This window comes from Ursus maritimus, unplaced genomic scaffold (genome assembly GCF_017311325.1).
Source record: "Ursus maritimus isolate PB19 unplaced genomic scaffold, ASM1731132v1 scaffold_5, whole genome shotgun sequence".
NCBI lineage: Eukaryota > Metazoa > Chordata > Mammalia > Carnivora > Ursidae > Ursus > Ursus maritimus.
The window spans coordinates 31,511,877-31,533,073 of NW_024426663.1; the positions used below are offsets into that span (position 1 = coordinate 31,511,877).

Sequence of the window (21,197 nt, forward strand, 5' to 3'; positions counted from 1 at the left end):
GGTTGACTGGAGGGTTCCCTTGGTTTCTTGGCACATGGGATTCTCCACAGAGAGTTTCACAGCATGGCAAGCTAACTTCCATGAGAGGGAAGAGAATAAGAGAGGGAAAGCAACATGAAAGCCAGTGTGTTTCTCAGAAGTAACATCCTAACATGTTTGCCATATTCTTTTCATTAGAGGATCCAGACTTTACTCAAGAGAGGGGTTCACATAAGGGCATAAATACCAGGAGCCATTTCAGAGGCTGTTTACTAAAGACTGTAAATTCAGTAATATTAAAGAATTACTGGCTTTTTAGAAGTGTGATAATTATGGTTTTTAAAGGTGTAGTTATTATAGTATTGTTTTGAAAAGTATCCTTATCTTTTAGAGTTGCATATTGGCATAAGATGTCCAGGACATATTTCAGAATAATCTAGTGAGGGACTGGCAGGAGCAGAGAGGATGGCAGAAGGATTATAGAAGAAATAAGACTGTCTGTGTACTGGTAATTGATGAGCCTAGCCGATAAGTATACTATCGTCTCTTTTGTTGTTGTTGTTTGTAATTTTCCTTAAAAAAGTGAAAAGCAGAATGAACAAGTAGGGAAACAAAAGAACCCAGTTAGTACCAAATCATATATTCATGCCTTAGTACATAGTTTTATTCTGAAAAGTTTTTTTTAATTTCATTTTTTATCATCGTAAAAAATATATATTATAAAATTTACCATTGTAACCATTTTTAAGTATACAGCCCAGTGGTATTAAGTACATTCACATTGTTGTGCACCCATCAGCACTATCTGACTTTAGAACTTTTTCATTTTCCCAAACACTTTGCACGCATTAAACACTGACTCCTCATTCCTCCCTGCTCCCAGTCCCTGGCAACACCATTCTACTTTTGATCACTATGGCTCTGACTACTTTAGCTATGTCATATAAGTGGAATCATATAATATTTATCCATTTGTGTCTGGTTCATTCACTTAGCATAATTCTTTTTTTAAATATGGAATGCTTCATGAATGTGTGTGTCATCCTTGCACTGGGGCCATGCTAATCTTCTCTGTATCATTCCAATTCGTATTTTAGTATATGTGCTGCCGAAGCAAGCACTGGTGCGTTTTTAAGGTCTGTCTATGTTAGAGCATGTATCAGTATTACCTTCCTTTTTAAGGCTGGATAATACTCCATTTCAGGTATATACTGCGTTTTGTTTATTCACTTATCTGTTGATGAACACTTGGGTTGCTTCCGCCTCTTGGCTCCTGTGAATAATGCTTCTCTGAACAGGAGTGTACAAATATCTTTTCAAATCCCTGCTTTCAGTTACTTTGTGTACATACCCAGAAATGGAATTACTAGATCAAATGGTGGTTAAAGATCTCTTTTTTGATGAACGACCATACTGTTTTCCACAGTGGTTATACTATTTTAAATTCCCACCAGCAATGCACAGGAGTTCCAATTTCTCCATATCCTTGCCACTACTTGTTATTTTCTGTTTTGTTTTTTTAATCATAACCTAATGGATGTGATGTGATATCTCACTGTGGTTTTGATGTGCATTTTCCTAATATTTAGTCGTGTTGAGCATCTTTTTGTGTTCTTGGTAGTCATTTGTACGTCGTCTTTGGATAAATTTCTTTTCAAGTCCTTTGCCTGTTTTTGAAATCTGTAGGGTTTTTTTTTTTTTTTTAAAGAGAAAAGATAAAACACTTAAATCTGCCTACAAGCATAGTGGCATATCATTACTATTTTTTAGTTTTGTATTTGTCACTGAATTTGAAGCTTCTTGAGGGGATGGACTGTATGTCTTCTCTCTGTTACCTTAGTATTGCTTAGAAGATAGTAAGAAGTGAATCCAAAAACTGAAAGAACTCTATCATTTTTATTCTGAAAATACACACTCAGATTCAGTCCTGGGATTTTAATCTCAAATTCTCTGTGGTATAGAGAAATGTGAAGGAGAAAACCTACCAGCACTGTTCCCTCAAATCATCTCATTTCGTCTCTGTTCAGAAACTATATTGATATTCGTTCCTTACTCCCAACTATTCAGAAATAACAGGGTATTATAAAAATGAACTTGGCCATATGAATAAGTCTGTATTTTTCATTTTATATAAGTCTTTAATTAAAGGGTACACATCTGAAAAAATATTTTGGTGTAGATATTAATAGTGTGGTGCAACTAAGAATTTTTAGCAAGTTTAGGTATAATAAAAAATTGTGGTTAAATTGTTAGTCTGTGTTTAGGAAACATAATCTAATCTCTTTTGGTATTTGAAAGGTTGCTCTTTGATGAAGACACATCTCTTAGATCTGAGTTCAGTCTCCATCCTGGTATAAGTGGAATGTACAAAGGTGAGAAATAATTTTTTTTCACTAAGTAGTCCCTTTAATTTGCTAAGTGTTATTATTCTTTCAACTTCTCCTTTTATAGTTAGTTTTGTTTTTAACTTTACACAGGATTAGTTTCTTATACTTATCTGTAAGAGACCCTCAGGTCTATTAATATTAAGGTCTATGACTATAAGGATGGTAAGGGGAATTATAACTTCTGGAAGATGTTTATGACTCCTAGAGAGGGCTTCAGAGATATGCAAGTGACACCCAGATAGCTCTTCTCCTTGCAAAAATTTCCAGCTTAACCCTAGAACTTGTTTATTTGCATAAGTGAATAGTACTTTTTAATAACCAGTCTGATTATTTCAGTCTGAAATACCAAATATCCTTGGTATATTCATATATATTTAATTTTTTAAATTTGAGTATAGTTGACACATGATGTTACATTAGCTTCAGGTGTATATCATAGTGATTTAACTTTATGGGTTATGCTAGGCTCACCACAGTTTTAGCTACCATCTGTCACATACATTGTTATTATAGTATTATTGACTATATTCCCTATGCTATGCTTTTTGTTACTGTAACTTACTTATTCCATAACTGGAAACCTGTATCTTCCACTACCTTTTACCCATTTTGTCCATTCTCCCAATCCCTGTACCCTCTGGCAACTGGTGCCCTCAGTTTGTTCTCTGTATTTATAGGTCTAGTTCAGCTTTTTTTGTTTGTTTGTGAATTCGTTTGTTTTGTTTTTTAGATTCCCTGTATGAGTGAAACCATATGGTATTTGTCTTTCTTATTGTGGCTTATTATACACTAATAACAAAGTAGCAGAAAGAGAAATTGAGAAAATGATCCCATTTATAATTGTAGCAAAAAGAATAAAACACCTAGGAGTAAACTTAACCAAGGAGGTGAAAGACTTGTATTCTGGAAATTATGAAATACTGATGAAAGAAATTGGAGATGACACAAATAGAAAGAAATTCCATGATCAGGGGTAGGAAGAATTAATATTGTTAAAATGCCCATATCAGGGGTGCCTGGGTGGCTCAGTCATTAAGTGTTTGCCTTCGGCTTAGGTCATGATCCCAGGGTCCTGGGATCGAGCCCCGCGTCGGGCTCCCTGCTCAGCGGGAAGCCTGCTTCTCCCTCTTCCACTCCCCCTGCTGGTGTTCCCTCTTTCTCTGTGTCTCTCTGTCCAATAAATAAATAAAATCTTTAAAAATAAATAAAATGCCGGTATCACGCAAAACAATTTACAGATTCAGTGAATGCTTATCAAAATACCAACATTTTTTACAGAACTAGAAGAAATACTAAAATACATATAGAACCACAAAAGAGCCCTGAATAGCCAAAGCAGTCTTGAGAAAGAACAAAGCTGGAAGTGTCACAATCCCAGATTTCAAGATATACTACAAAGCTGTAGTAATCAAAACAGTATGGTACTGGCACAAAAGATTGATGGAACAGAATAGAGAACCCAGAAATAAACCCACACTTATAGGATCAGTTGATCTATGATAAATTAGGCCAAGAATATACAATGGGAAAAATACAGTCTTTTCAAAAATGGTGCTGGGAGAACTGGGCAGCTACAAGCAAAAGAATGCAATTTCTTATACCATACATGAAAATAAACTCAAATGGATTAAAGACTTAACTGTAAGACCTGAAACCATAAAAACCCTAGAAGAGAACACAGGCAGTAATTTTTCTGATATCAGCCCTAGTAACATTTTTCTAGCTAGATATGTCTCCAAAGGCAAGGGAAACAAAAGCAAAAATAAGCTATTGGAACTACATCAAAATAAACTTTTATACAGTAAAGGAAATCATCAACATAATGAAAGGCAGCCTACTGAATGGGAGAAGATATTTGCAAATGATAGATCTGATAAGGGGTTAATTTAAAAATGTATAAAGAACTTAATACCTAAAACAACTCAATACCTAAAAAACAAACAATCCAAGTAAAAAATGGGCAGAGGACCCAAATGACATTTTTTTTTTTAAAGACATGCAGATGGCCAACAGATGTATGAAAAGATGCTCAATATCACTAAGTGTCAGGGAAATGCAAATCAGAACCGCAAAGAGTTACCACCTTAGATCTGTCAGAATGGCTAAAATCAAAAAGACAAGAAATAAGAAGTGTTGGTGAGGATATGAAGAAAAAGGAACCTTTGTGCCCTGATGGTGGTAATGTAAATTGGTACAACTGAAATAGAAAACAGTGTGGAGGTTCCTCAGAAAATTAAAAATAGTAATACCATATGATCCAATAATTCCACTGCTTGGTATTTACCCAAAGAAAATGAAAACACTAATTCAAAAAAATATATGCACTCTTAGGTTATTGCAACATTATTTACAATAGTCAGGATATGGAAGTAACCTAAGTGTTCATTGATAGATAAATGGATAAAAAAAGATGTGATGTGATGTGTGTGTGTGTGTGTGTGTGTGTGTGTGTGTGTGTAGTGGAATAGTACACAGCCATGAAAAAAGATGAGATCATGTCATTTACAACAGCATGTATGGACCTAGAGGGTATTATGCTAAATGAAAGAAGTCAGACTGAAATGATTTTGCTGATATGTGGTACATACATTTTTTTAAAGTACCTTTTACTTACCAATTTTCTATACATCGTGGGTCCACTTCTAGGTCATTTTAAATGCTTCTAGAAAAATGTATCACTGATCATCACAGTTCAAAAAGATCAATTTTACATAGCTGTTTAAGGGGTACATTATTTCTTTTATGCTTTCTTCTTATGAGCCATTTTTTATTTTCAAGGATGTCTGAAAATAGGTATGGAAAAAAAGAAACACTTCTTAAGCACCACAAAGATCTTTTATATATAGTTCACAGAATCTTTTCACTGTACATAATCTCACTTGGTACTCCAATGGCAAGTTGCAGTTTCATCTGGGAGGGATTTTTCCTACGTGTAGTTGGAAGAGGCAATGTGCAATAGTAGTCTCCAGAACTTGCTCTTATGTTATATAAAGTACCACGAGGAAGAAGTTAGAGGTATGTTTTAATATTCCAACCAAGTTTTTTCTTTGCTTTCCTTCTTTTTCTTTCCTTTTCCAAATTGATGGACTTTTATTATTTTTGCTAATTATTAAAAAAATAAAAATTTTCTAAATGCAAAATTATATAATGTAGGAAGGGTAAGGTCCCACCCCCTACTCTTCCCTGCAATTGCACTCCCAACAATTGCCAGTGTTTAGTATTTATGTATTTTTCTAGACTTCTGTATGCCAATATGAATATCTTTTTTCATAATTGGTATTGTGTTAAATATATTTCTCTCCTTGTTATATTGATCTTCCTCAACCTTTTAAATTGCTACATGTTATTCTGTATGAATGTACCCTTATTTAATGAATTGATAATATTTTTGGTATTTCTCAATACTGTAATAAATGTGAATATTCTAATATTTACACCTTTGCCTCCTTTTCTGATTATTTCCTTAGTATAACTAGCTAAAATTAGATTTGTTTTTAAAGGATAGACAGATGTCAGATCTTGACACATACTACCCCTAAAAAAGATGGCTTTTTCCTTTAGATCCAACAAAGGATATATTCAGGCTTTGCCAAACTGCCAAATAAAAAATATCTAATTATTTTAATTTGCATTTTTTAAGAATACTAAGGTTAGGCATATTTTAATATTAACTATTCATAGTTTTTGTGTATGTGAATTGCCTTATATGTCTCCTAAATTATTCTCATTTTATTATTGATTTATAAAACCATTTATATATTAAAGATGGTGAAACTTTGTCATGTATACGTTGCGAATAGTTTCACTCAGCTTCCTAGTTAACTTCTAATGTTATTCATGATACTTTTTGTATGCAAAAATTGTAAGGTTTATTTATTTCAAAGATTTTATTTATTTGAGAGAGAGAGCAAGAGCGCAGGGGGTGGGGGTGCGGGAGAAGGGGCAGAGGGAGTGGGAGAAGCAGACTCCCTGCTGGGCAGGGAGCCCCATATAGGTAGGGATCGATCCCAGGACCCTGAGATTGTGACCTGAGCCAAAGGCAGACGCTTAACCAACTGAGCTACCCAGGTGCCCTTAAGTTTTTATAAGTAAAACCTCTGTCAGTCTTTTCTTCTGGGGTTTCTTGATTTTTTCAAACTTGGAAATATTTTACCTACCACAAGACCATTAAAGTTTTTCTTTTATCTTTATTTATATTTATTATATTTATTCATCTTGTTGTCACTGTTTAAAATACCATTATTATTTTATATTAAATTCTCAGATACGTGTAAGTCTATTGTCCACTTCTTGTTTCATTGTTCTACTTGACTATATTTAGTAATGTGCCATCACTACTGTATTTTATCAACCTTAGCTTTTAGTACATTTCTTTATCTGGTAGGGAAGATAATCCTCCTACACAGAGTAACTGGCTATAGCATTCATTTTGAGATTCTTTGGTACAAATCTCAGTGAAGTATGAGACTACCCATTGTGATCATACCCTTTTCTGTCTTTGGTTGGTGGGATTTGCTCTGAGTTGGGTGGTTTTCTGAGATTCTCACAGAAGAAATCCATATAGTTATTTCTGAAGGAGCTGCCCCTTTCCCCATGTAGAGTGACATGCTGTTTACCAGTGTTTGGTTTCCCTTTAATCCGTTCTCATCTTCTGATCTGTAGTGGGTGTATTTCCTTTTTTCTCATTGTTGCTTCAGATTTTCTTTTAAAAAAATTAAAAAACAACAACAACTAATTTCTTTGGATTCTTTTTAGGAATTGGGAAGGGAAGAAAAGTTAAAATATGAGCTTGCTTTCCCATCTAAAAAACAGACTCTGGGGGCACCTGGGTAGCTCAGTCGTTAAGCATCTGCCTTTGGCCCAGCGCGTGATGCCAGGGTCCTGGGATTGAGCCCTGCATCCGGCTCCCTGCTCCACTGGGAGCCTGCTTCTTCCTCTCCCACTCCCCCTGCTTGTGTTCCCTCTCGCTAGCTGTCTCTCTGTCAAATAAATAAATAAAATCTTTAAAAAAAACCCAAAAAACCACAGACTTTGTTTTTGGATTATATACTAGCATTATGAGTTTTTAAAAATATCCTCACATAGAATTAAAAAAGAAGAAAGAATTCCCTCTAGGGGGGTTTAAGTCTCTATATTGTCTCTGTGTATCCTTTGCGTTCATTCAACCTGAAACAGATATCAAGTATTGTTTTATTCCAGTGTAGTATATGTGTCTCTTTGAAATTAATAACTTAAAAACTTTGATATATAGAAGTGGCAATTAGGAAATTATAGTTTACAAAATAATTCTAAATGACATTTTGTAGTTTCTGTAAAATGATGGAGTTATTGTCAATGCAGAGTGATAAAAATGTTGGAAGTAATTTATGATTATATTTCATTCTAGGCACACCTTCTCCAGAGATTAAACTTGCGTCCAAATTCAGAGAGGATCCACAAGAGCAAAAGAGTAAAAATAAGATAATGCCTCTTAATGAGAATGTAGTCTTACAGGTATGTAGCATATTGATTAAATACATACTTATTAAAAATCGGAAATGCTATTTCAAAGAGTGGCAAATTACTAATGATTAATTCTTTTTGTCTGTTATTTTCTTTCTTTCTTCTCTTACTCTGTTTTTACCCTTTCTTAGCTAGTCAGTTCTGTTTCTTGGTTGCAGCTTTGGTGAAAGGCAGTTGTTTTAAACGGGGGTGTTTAAAATATTTCATTTCTTCCTTTTTCCTTTCCTTTTTTCTCTTTTAGGTAGAGAGGTGGAAGTGAGAAAAACAGAAGGTTAAAACAGAATATAATTGTTATGATTTTCATCTCCATTGTCTGTTAGAGATCACTTTAAATTTGTGAAGAAAATGTTAGTCTGCGTGGTATAATTTGAGATATGGGCTCCTGAAAGTCCCTTCTATTATCTTACATGTGTGTGAGTGCATGTGTATGTGTACACACTTACATACTCAAATTTTTGTTTCTTTTTAATGCAGTTGCCCTGGGGAAAGATTAGGAGTGATTTAGTTAGCACCATGGTATAAATAAGTCAGCTAACCAGAGATACTTACAGAGTCTTAAGGAAGTAAGGGAAGATAGATACATTTTTTCCTCTGAGGATAAAAAGTAACATTTTTATTGATTGTTTTGAAATAAAATGTTTATTCACACACATATGTTTTTATGAAAGAAGATGGTTAATTTTACACAGATTCAAGACTTCAGGGAAAAATTGCATAGTTTCCTTTTTAGAATAAGACAACTCAGCTCTCTTTTTATTATACTTGAAACATTCTCATCAGAGAGATACTATATCTTGAATCTCAAATTTGGTTTTTTTTAATTGAAGAATAATTGGCATACCGTATTGTATTAGCTTCAGGTGTATAACATAATGATTTGATGTTTACATATTATCAGATGGTCAGCATAGTAAGTTTAGTTACCAGCAGTCACCATACAAAGTTGTGACAATATTATTGATTATATTCCCTATGCTGTACATTATATCCCCATATCTCATTTATTTTATAACTGGAAGATTTTACCTATTACTCCCCTTTACCTATTTTGTCCATTTCCCCATCCCCCTCCTCTCTGACATCAGTTCTCTGATTTATCAGTCTGTTTCTGTTTTGTTTTGTTTTTGTTCATTTGGGTTTTTTTTTTAGATTCTGTATATAAGTGGCATCATATGGTATTTGTCTTTGTCTCTCTGACTTACTTCACTTAGCATAATGCCCTGTAAGTGTATCCATGTTGTTATAAATTGCAAGACTTCATTTTTTATGACTAAGTAATATTCTAGGGTGTGTGTGTTTGTGTGTGTGTGTGTGTGTGTGTGTGTATTTGGGTTACTTCTTAATTATTGTAAATAATGCTGTAATGAACATAGGGGTTGTGTCTTTTTGAATGTGTCTTTTTGAATTCCTGTTTTAATTTTCTTCGGAAAAATACCAAGAGGTGGAATTACTGGATTGTATGGCAGTTCTGAGAACCTGACAAGAATGGCTTATCAGAACCATTATGGATTAATGAACTAGGAGTAAAAAGAGGGTCACATCCTTTCTCTCTACTTAATTTCCATAAATTCTTTTATGGAAAGAAATTAAGAAAAAAACTAAACACTAGAGTTAAAACTCTTAGAAGAAAACATTGGGGAAAAGTATCATGACGTTGGATTTGGCAATGATTTCTTGGACATGAAAGCCAGGCAACAAAAGAAAAAATAAATAAAGCTAGAATCATGAATTAAAAACCTTTGTGCATTAAAGGACACTATCAACAGATGAAAAGGCAACACAAGGAATGGGAGAAAATATTTGTATATCATGTATCTCATGAGGGATGGCTACCCAGAATATATAAAGACTCTTACAACTCAGCAGCAAAAAAACCAAAAAAACTGATTTAAAAATGGACAAAGGGTATGAACAGACATTTCACCAAAGAAGATAGACTAGTGGCCAATAAGCACATGAAAAGATGTTCAGCATCATTAATCATTAGGGAAATGCACATCAAAACCACACTGAGATCCCATCTTACACTCATGATAGCTGTTACAAAAAAACCCAAGATCACCAGTGTTGGTGAGGATTTGGGAAAATTGGTATTCTTTCTCATTGCTGGTAGGAAATGTAGAATGGTGCAGCTACTGTGGAAAATGGTATGGTGATTCCTCCAAAATTAAACATAATATCATATGATCCGGAAACTCTACTTCTGGATTTATACCCAAAATAAGTGAAAGCAGGGACTCAAAAATGTATTTGTACATCCACGTTCATTGAACCATTATTCACAGTAGCAAAAAGGCGATAACAGCCCAAGCATCCACCAACAGATGAATGGATAAACAAAATGTGTTACATACATACAACGTAATTAGAAAGGGAGGAAATAGTGATACATGGTGCAACATGGGTGAACCTTAAAGACGTCATGCTAAGTGAAATAAGTTCAGTCACAGAAGGACAAATATTGTATGGTTCCTTTTATATTAGGTACTTAGAGTAGTCACGGTAGAGACTGAGTAGTAGAAAGAAAGGAGCAGGGTAGATACCAGGGAGAAGGGTGAATGGGGAGTTAGTGCTTAATAGGTGTGGAGTTTCAGTTGGAAAAGATGAAAAAGTACTCTAGATGGATGCTGGTAATGGTTGTACAACAGTATGCACAAAATTCCACAGAACTGTATGTGTAAAAATGGTTAAAATGGTGAATTTTATGTTATACGTATTTTACCATAACAGAGAAGATGCTAAGAAAGAACAACACAAGAATTATTTTAAATGTTAAATTTTTAATTGTTGCATTGTATTAGCATTTATCAGTTAAAAGAAAACTACCTTTTTTCCCCTAGCAACCTCAAGATGAAATGGAACAAAGTCAAGCTCTGTTCCAGTAAGTATGCTAATTTTTGGCTTTATTATATTGTAGGGTGTTTTTTTTTGTAATTTTGCACTCTAAAGTGAATCTTTGTTTTCTTCAGAGTTTTACAATTATTGTATGTTTTTAAATAATTGCCCCTTTAGCAGCATAAATGTTATTTTTAAACATTCTAGATTAAAGTTTCGTTTCATGAGAAAGATTGTTTCAGATTGATTTTCTGTCTATTAATATTATTTAAAAAGAAGATGTATAGCATAGCCTGAAGGAAGAATTTGTAGACCTTACTGAAATTAGACTTTATAGGACTATTGTACTTTAAAAGACTTTATCCTTTCAGTTCTTTTAAAACCGTGGTTGTCAGAGTATGGTCTGTGGACCCTTTGGGAGTCCTTGAGACTTTTTCCAGAGGGTCTTTGAGGTCAAAACTATTTTCATAATAATACACATCATTTGCCTATTTCATAGTACTGACATTTGCACATACAGTGCTAAAGAAAATGGTAATGAAATGCTGAAGCCTTAGTAGGAATCAGGGCAGTGGCACCAGATAGTACTAGTAGTTGCTGTATTTTTCACTGCCATGAACTAGCAGTTAAAAAAAAAAGGTAGGAAAAAAGCTAGCTTCACTTTGTGCACGTGATGAAGCAGAAAAGTTCTTGTTTTACTAAATTTCTACTCTTGAATATGTATCTTTTTGATATGCTCTGTGATGATGGGGGAAGTATGCCTGAGCATTTCGTGCATAATGAAGTGTGGTCATTGTCTTGAGAGCACTTGTGTAACTTGTTTGAGTTGTAAACATTGTAGGAAAATTAGCACACTTTTTCTTTTAACTTGAAAGAATAAATGACAGACGAAATAGTATTCACACTTGGGTATATGGCAGACATTTTCTTGAAAATCAATGAAGTAAGCCAGTCACTTCAAGGAAAACAGCTGTTGGTATTTGTTGCCAATGAAATAATTCAAGCTTTCATGTGAAAATTAGTGTCAGAAAACTTGTTTTTACCACCTTGACCTTGATGGCTTCCAGTACTTAAAATTTTCCAGTGAGATCAGTGGTAATCTTTAAAAGGTGATCTTTTTGATGTTTAATAGTGTTATCAATATAAGGAAGATTTGCATAACTCAGTGAATCAGTATTTTCTAAAAGACAAATGCACAATGTCACAATCACATGCAGGTGAAAGATCCATTCAAAATGCAAGGTAGACGACTGGGTCATAATGCAACAGAACACAAAAAAGTTCATTGGTGTTGTTTCAATTTCTACATTTTCAGTAACCTTTAAAGAAGTTATTCCTTTTAGAGTTTTGGTGTGATATTTGCTTTGGTGTGATACTATAGTTATCCAAAAAGGCTACTAAAATACTCCTTCCTTTTCCAACTGTATATCTGTGTGAGGCCAGGTTTTTGTTATATACTTCACATAAAACAATGTATTGCAAAAGAATGAATGCAATGGTAGATATGAGATGACAGCTGTCTTCTATGAAGCCATCCATACATTTTTAAAAATGTGAAATAGTGCCATTCTTTTCATTTTTTCATTTTGTAAAATAAATTTTCATAAAAATATATCTACATGTTACTGGATTATTACTGTTATTTTTATTTATCTTCAGTTTTATTAAGTTTTTTTAATGTTAATTCCAGTATAGTTAATATACAGTGTTATGTTTCAGATGTATAATGTAGTGATTCAACAATTCTGTATATTATTCAGTGCTCATCATGATAAATGTGCTTTTACTGTTATTTTTAAAATAATGATTATTTAAAAATTTTCCTATTTTAACTTCTAATATGTAAGTATAAATAAGTATATGCCACATAAATAAAAGCTGTTTGGGTTCCTCAATAATTTTTAAGAATGTAAAGGAGACCAAAGATCAAAAAGTATGAGAACCACTATGTTTAAATAACCCTATTACTGAATATATCAGCACTATAAGTTCACCTACAGAAATGGGGAAGAAAAGAAAACTAGAGAAGACTAACACAGCATCCATAATCTCACTGCCCAGAGTGAACTATTATTAACATTTTGGTACATTTTATTTTAGGCTTTATATATATCTTTATTTATATTTTCTGTTAAGCCGAATCATGCTTCAGATAGTTTTTTGTATCCTATTTTAAAATTTTAAGTAATAATTTATCATAATTATTTTCTCATGTCGTATTTTTAAAAACATGAATTTTAATGGCCTCACAACATTTCACTGTATAACTTGCCTGTACTATAATGCATTTAATTATTCCTCTACTGTTAGACATGTACATTGTTTGCTGTCTTGCCTAATATAAATATTGTTTAATAATTTAGTTAAGAGTTTGCTCTATTTTCAGGCTTATGTCTTAAATTCTCTTTTGTAGTTAAGGGAAAAAATTCTGTTGTTGACTCAAAGTATGATTCAGTTTTGTTTTAAATCAGCTTGCTCTTCTCAAAGAATTGCATTTTAGGGAAAAAAATCAGTATTCTTTTCTATTTGCCTCATAGAAATTATTTTATATATATATATGACCAGTTTCATTTCCATTTTCAAGGTCACTTATATTGATCACCTCTGTTTTTAGACAGGAGGGAGTGTTCAATTTATTATTCTTTTTTTTTTCAAATTTCTTTTTTTTTATTTAATAATATTTATTTTGTTATATTAGTCACCATACAGTACAATTTATTATTCTTGCTTAGGCCTCAAATAAGTATACCTGGTATATAAAAACTGCTCTTATACAGTTGAAACAAGCAGCTTTTTTTTTTTTTAAGGGAGATATCTTGATTGCGTTTGCATGTAATAAATTGAATTGAGGAAAAAAAATAGTTAACTGATTGCTTTTCTTCAATCAACTTTTAATTATCCCAGGGCAGATGATAAAAATTGCAGATTAGGCATGATCCTAATTTTGCTTTCAACCTCTTTCCATCAATATTTCATACATGTTCTTTACCTGCTGTGAAATATAAGAATGATAAATAACACCTGAGAATTTTCTCATTAGTGGCTTGCACTTACATCTAAAACTATAATGACAAACTTTCAATGTATTTGAGGATTTAGATAACCAAAATACATAGTTTAGAACCAGTTTTTTCTCCCCCACTACCCTTATTTGATACACAGTCATCCCAAAGTGACTTTCACACCTAAACTTAAGGTCATCTTGTTTACACTCCTGAATTTCATCCATTAATTTTTCAGCTTGTTCCTTCATTTTTGCAATCACTTGAAATGTAAATATTAACAAATTTGAAGTAATTGTAAAAGTAATCGGAAGGATGGAGCAAAAAACATTATGCAACTTTGAAATTCCTTTAAATGAAAAAAACCCTTAAATTATGTTTGAATGAGAAATAGTGTTTTTTTTCTTTTCATTTCAAAATTTATATTTATTTATTAAATAATTGATTTATTTTTTAGGAATAGAGAAAGTTTTCCAATGTTCACTGGGTTATTTTCCCAGGCCGAACTTTCAGTGACCCACCAAAGCATTCAAGGTATGTTTTTATGGGTAGAGTCATATAAAGTAAATTTGTCTTTGCCTAAAAATAGAAGGCTTAGTTAGATATGGATTTATTTGCATTAATGGCTCTCAGAAGGCCAAATTGGTAGGAGGTTAGAAGTGTAGGAAATGCAGGATGTTTGGCATTTTGGGAGCCATTAATGCCATATGATACTATTGGCATCTCTGTACTTTTACCACTACCCTTATTGAACTTCTAAGTCAGAGGTGTTTAACTGGCTGTTACTCTATAACTTTGTGGTGTTTCTTGCTGCCATAAAGCTGATGTGACTAGACACCCATAGAATTGGAAGTTCCCTTCCCTTCTGACACTTCATTGCAACTCCCACTTCCCTTCATTCCTTTCAGAGTGTTCAAACAAAAGTTCATTTTATTTTCATCCTAGATTTTAGGTTAAATCACATATAAGGAAACTAGTAAATTGTTTGCTAGTTTAGCTAAGTCTATTTTAATACAATTCTATCTTCTTCCTCCCAATTCAAAGAGTAATTCTAACCAAATTGTAGGATAACAAATTTATTTGTCAAAATAAACAAATTATCTTTAGTAATTATTGTTATTGTTTATAAGTTAAAATTCAGCTCCCCTGAGCATTTTCTTCTCATTTGGTACTTTAGAATTTTATTTATTTATTTATTTATTTATTTAGAAAGAGCACAGGCCAGGGGGAGGGGAGGGGGTGTGCAGAGGGAGAGGTCAGGAGCAGTCTCCCTGCCAACCAGGGAGCCTGACATGGGGCTTGATCCCAGGACCCTGGGATCATGACCTGAGCAGAAGGCAGATGCTTAACCGACTGAGCCACCCATGCACTCCTAGAATTATTTTTTATACGTACATACTACTACTACTACATTTTGTCTCTTTCAAGTGTTAAGTAGAAAATGTACAAAATCTTTTAATAGTTTATTTTAAAGGATAGACAAAAACTCAAAAAAAATTTTAAAGATAAATTTACTTATTTGTGATAGAGCAAGAGAGAGAGAGCATGCACAAGCAGGGGGAGCAACAGGCAGAGGGAGAAGCAGGCTGTCCACTGAGCAGGGAGCCCATTGCGGGGCTCTATCCCAGGACTCCAGGATCATGACCTGAGCGGAAGGCAGACACAACTGACTGAGCTGCTCAGGTGCCACCCCCCCAAAATTTTTTTAATTTGTAAAAACTATTTTAAGTAAATTCTGCAGTTAGAAAATGAGAATTCCTTAAATATGTTTATTTTTATACAGTAGTCAAATTAGCATATATACACCAACTTACCGAATTTTAAAAATACTAACTTGGCATAAGAGAATGATCATTTTGATTATGAGGTGATTAAAAATACAGAAGGAGATGGCTTTGAGGATTTTCTTTACAATTCAGAGAAGGAGAAAAGAGAAGTCTTCTTTGTTTTTAAACTAACCCTCCAAGGATCTGACAGTTAAAAAAAAGATAATTAAAGATGTATCTATTATGGTGTTTCTTTAATTTGTACTAAATTTTAAGCAACCAGAGATAAAACTTTAACAAGATATACATAGTAGAACATCTTATCATCATTGCTTGGCCAAAGGATTCTAATGCAAGGATAAGAAGTTATTTATTCTTAGTAATGTTCTGCTCATCTTCCTGTTAGGGTGTGCAATACCATGATGTTAACCCTCCTAGCTGATTTTCATAGCTTATCATCTTCAAATGGCAAAGGTGAAGCAAAACAAAACAAGAACAAGAACAAGAAAAAGCGGATTTTTGCATGATGTAAAGCTCAGCACGCATATTTATGCTTATTTTTTCCTCTGAAAAAACCTGTCTTGCTTGTGAGGATGCATGCTAAGGTTCAGCAAATAATTACTTGGCTTATCCTGTAGCTCTAGATATTGTCTAATTGAAAGAAACCAAAAGAATGACTCAAACATATACTTGAAACACCAGTGAGCCCTAAATTCCTACCTAAATATATCAGAGTGCCTGGGCCTTGATGGTGAAGGTAGGAGGCAAGAGGAGTGGTATAGGAGAACTATCTTTTTTCCTGATCCTCTTTCAACTTCACTTGGTATGAATTGCAGAGGGAGCAGGATGAGGAGGGGATAATAAAGTGGAAGTCACTTAGGACAGCCTCCTGATTCCTTTTCACCCCTACATGGGTTGTTCTTTTTCATGCCTAACTTGACAGCATGATTTTAATTTATATTCTATTACCTATAATGGAGGAGATGATGACCCTGAGAAAGTAGGTATGATTTTTCCTCCTGTAGTTACCTATACTTAGAATAACCCAGCCAATTGAGAGAGGATTTTAGCTAAACTAATTCTAAATAACTATAATTTTACTTATCTTCGTGTGAAGTATTTTTTTAAGAAATGGAAGAATTTTCTTTTGTAACTTTATTGCCACTGTAATGATACTTTTATATCAATAAATAGGTGTAATATTTATAAAATAATTTATATGTCGCATGAATGCCTGAGAGAACCATTTCAAGTTATTTTGATTAAGAAATGCTAGGTGAGAAGGTATGTTTTTAAAAGTGCTTTAATAAAACCAGAGTAAAACATATTGTTATCTTCTAGGACCTGAGGCTAAAAATCCTGAGATTTTGCCAAACCCAGAAAAGGTTGGTCTATATAACAGAGATTACCTTTGCAGATCATGTGTTTAGATTTTATTTAAAAATTATATTGATTAAAGTATCAAGCCCATTTAGGTTCTTTTCCCTGGGTGAGAATATGACTAAACCATTTCAATAGATAGAAATGTATTCTTGTCTAAAAACCCCTTCCAATATTTGTTCTTCCCTATCTCTGATGAAATACTGTTTTCTTGACCTGTGTTTCTTTTTTGTATTTTACTTCCAGTGTAGTTAACATACAGTGTTTTATTACTTCCAGGTGTACAAAATAGTGATTCAACAATTCTATAAATTACTCAGTGCTAATCAAGATAAGTGTACTCTCAATTCTCTTCACCTATTTCACACATCGCCCCCATCCATCTCCCCTCTGATAACCATCTGTTTGTCCTCTATTTAAGAGTCTATTTTTTTTTTTGGTTTGTCTATTTTTTCTTTGTTCATTTGTTTCTTAAGTTCCAATAGGAGCGAAATCATATGGTATTTGTCTTTCTCTGACTTACTTCACTTAGCGTTATACTGTCTAGATCCATGAATGTTGGAAATGGCAAGATTTCATTCTTTTTTATGACTGAATAATATTCTTGTGTATGTATATACCACTTCTTCTTTATCCATCTTTCAATGGATACTTGGGCTGCTTCCATAATTTGGCTACTGTAAATAATACTGCGGTAAACATAGGAATGCATATATCCTTTCAAATTAGTGTTTTCGTATTCTTTGGGTAAATGCCCAGTAGTGTGATTAGTGGATCATATGGTAGTTCTGTTTTTAATTTTTTGAGGAACCTCCATACTGTTTTCCAGAGTGGCTGCACCAGCTTGCATTTCCACCAATGACGTAAGAGGGTTCCCCTTTCTCTGCATCCTCACCAACATCTGTTGCTTCTTAACCTGTTAATTTTAGCCATTCTGATGGGTGCGAGGTGGTATCTCATTGTGGTTTTGATTCGTATTTCCCTGATGCCAAGTGATGTTGAGCATTTTTTCATTTATCTGTTGGCCATTTGTATGTCGTCTTTGGAGAAATGTCTGTTCATGTCTTCTGCCCATTGCTTGATTGGATTATTTGTTCTCTGGGTGTTGAGTTTGATAAGTTCTTTATAGATTTTGGATACTAGTCCTTTATCGGATAAGACATTTGCAAATATCTGAGGTTGTCTTTTGGTTTTGTCGACTGTTTCCTTTGCTGTGGAAAAGCTTTTTTATCTTGATGAAGCCCCAATAGTTCATTTTTTCCTTTGTTTCCCTTGCGTTTGGAGATGTAATCTAGTGAGAAGTTGCTGTGACTGAGGTCAAAGAGGTTGCTGCCTGTGTTGTCCTCTAGGATTTTGATGGATTCCTGTCTCACATTTAGGTCTTTCATGCATTTGAGTTTCTTTTTACATATGGTGTAAGAAAATGGTTTAGTTTCATTCTTCTTCATGTGACTGTCCAATTTTCCGAACACCATTTGTTGAAGAGACGGTCTTTTTTTCCATTGGATAGTCTTTCCTGTTTTGTCGAAGATTCGTTGACCATAGAGTTGAGGTTCCATTTCTGGGTTCTCTATTCTGTTCCATGGATCTATGTGTCTGTTTTTGTGCCAGTACCATACTGTCTTGATGACTACAGCTTTGTAATACAGCTTGAACACATTGGACAAAATAGACTTTAAAACAAAGACTAAAACAAGAGACTAAGAAAGATAGTACATAATTATAAATGGAACAATTCAACAAGAAGGTATAACAGTTGTAAATATTTACTCACCCAACAAGGGAGCACCCAAATACACAAAGCAGTTACTAACAAGCATAAAGGAAGGAATCAGTAGTAATACAATAATAGTAGGGGACCTCAACACTCCACTTACAGCAATGGACAGATCATCCAAACAGAAAATAGTAAGAAAACAGTAGCTGAGAATGAACATTGAACCAGGTGGATCTAACAAAAATACATTCCATCCTAAAACAGCAGGATACACTTTGTTTTCAAGTGTACATGGAACATTTTCCAAAACAGTTCACATATTAGGCCGCAAAACAAATCTCAACAAATTTAAAAATGTCAAAATCATACCATGCATCTTTTCTGACCATGATGCTATGAAACTAAATATCAACCACAAAAAAAAAAAAAAATACGGAAAGACCACAGAAATATGGAGGTTAAAAAACATGCTGCCAAACAATTAGCGGGTCAGCCAAAAAATCAAAGAGGAAATCAAAAGGTACATGGAGAGAGGGGTACCTGGGTGGAGCAGTCGGTCTGTCGTCCGACTCTTGGTTTCACCTCAGGTCATGATCTCTGGGTGGTGAGATCGAGCCCCGCTTTGGGCTCCGTGCTGAGCATGGAGTCTGCTTAGAGTTCTCTCCTCCTCTCTCTGCTCCTCTCCCTCCCCCTCTACCTCTCTCTCTCTAAAATAAACAAATCTTTTTAAAAAAAGTGTGTGGAAACATATGAAATGAAAACACAACAGATCAAAAGTTTGGGATGCAGCAAAAGCAGTCAAAGAGGGAAGTTATAGCAATACAGGTGTATCTCAAGAAGAAAGAAGAATCTCAAACAAACAACCTAAACTTATCCCTAAAGGAGCAAGAAAAAGAAGAACAAACGAAATCCAAAACTGGGATAAGGAAAGAAATAATAAAGATTAGAGCAGAAATAAGCAAAGTAGAAACTAAAAAAAATAGTAGAGCAGATCAATAAAACCAGAACCTGGTTCTTTGAAAAGATCAACAAAATTGATAAACCTTTAGTCAAACTCATCAGAGAGAAGAAAGAGAGAACTCATAAACAAAATCGGAAACGGAAGAGGAGAAATAACAACCAACATCACAGAAATACAAAGGGTTGTAAGTGAATACTATGAAAAATTCTATGCCAACAAATTGGACAACCTAGAAAAAATGGATAAATTCCTGGAAGCATATAATCTCCTAAAACTGAATCAGAAAGAAATAGAAATTTTGAACAGACCGATTATCAGCAATGAAGTTGAATCTGTAATGAAAAACTCCCGACAACAAAATGTCCAGAACCAGATGGCTTCACAAGTGAATTCTACCAAACATTTAAAGAGTTAATACTTACTCTTCTCAAACTGTTCTGAAAGATAGAAGAGGAAGGAAAGCTTCCAAATCGTCCTTGAGGCCAGTGTTACCCTAATACCAAAACTAGAAAAAAATACCACAAAAAGAATGACAGGCCAATATCTTTGATGAACATAGATGCAAAAGTCCTCAACAAAATATTAGCAAGCTGAACCTAACAATACTTTAAAAAATTGTTCACCACAGTCAAGTGGGATTTAGTCCCAGGATGCAAGAGTGGTTCAATATTCACAAAACAATCAACATGATACGTTACATCGATTAAAAAAAAAGGATAACAACCATATGAACATTTCAATAGATGCAGAAAAAGCATTTGACAGAGTATGACATCTGTGAGGATTCACAGTGCCTGGATAGATAAAATCTGACTTGTATATACCTCCCTGGATGAGACAAACTGAAAAGCAAAGGCGTGCCCAGAATGCTGGGTCTCCTTTGAAGTTTCTTGGCTGAAATCAACCCGATTCTTACTGTGGCTCAAGGTTCTCATCTAGGGAGAAAATGTTTAAATTTTGAAGAGATGCAGGTACCTGTAGTGGTCACGTTCTTCACGAACTCCTTGCCTTGCATGTATGTCACGAGCACTGCTTGCTCCTGTCATGCATTGCCCCATATATTATTGTCCTGATCATTAAAGCTCCACATTCCTTCTTGTTTTTCTCTTGCATGTGGTGTATTGATAAAACTCACTATGAAAGTGGAGACAGAGCTTAGCTTGAGACCTTTCGCCACTAGAGCATCTGGTCCCCCTGCCCTCTCCTTTCTCCTACTTTGGTGTCTGGAGTAATCTTTTCATTCGCCATCTCAGGGTTTGCTGGCCAAACCCAACAAACATCCATTCATGATAAAAACCCTCAACAAAGTAGGTTTGGAGAGAAATAACCTTAACATAATAAAACCTGTATATGAAAACCCATGGCTGACGTCATACTCAGTGAGAAAAAACAGAGCTTTTTCCTAGGGTTAGGAACAAGGAAAGGATGTCCACTTTCACCACATTTATTTAATACAGTAGTGGAAGTCCTAGCCTCAGCAATCAGACAACAAAAAGGAATAAAAGGCATCTAAATTGAGGAAGAAGTAAAACTTTATCACTATTTTCAGGTGGCCTGATACTATATTTAGAAAATCCTAAAGACGTCACCTAAAAACTACTAGAACTGATAGATAAATTCAGTAAGGTTGTAAGATACAATATCAATATACAGAAGTCTGTCACATTC

The 21,197-nt window shown here is 34.1% G+C and overlaps 1 protein-coding gene and 1 pseudogene across 1 annotated transcript in view; one reads left to right on the plus strand and one right to left on the minus strand.

Moving 5' to 3' along the window:
• The window catches only part of ANKRD31 (ankyrin repeat domain 31), a 171,513-nt gene that overhangs the window by 10,009 nt on the left and 140,307 nt on the right, over positions 1-21,197 (plus strand). The window contains exons 2-6 of the mRNA XM_040622182.1: positions 2,278-2,351; positions 7,753-7,859; positions 10,709-10,749; positions 14,163-14,239; positions 16,813-16,856. Coding sequence (XP_040478116.1) covers positions 2,278-2,351; positions 7,753-7,859; positions 10,709-10,749; positions 14,163-14,239; positions 16,813-16,856 — 343 coding nt within the window. The remainder of the gene's footprint in view (positions 1-2,277; positions 2,352-7,752; positions 7,860-10,708; positions 10,750-14,162; positions 14,240-16,812; positions 16,857-21,197) is intronic.
• On the minus strand, positions 988-1,100 carry LOC121100886 (annotated as a pseudogene).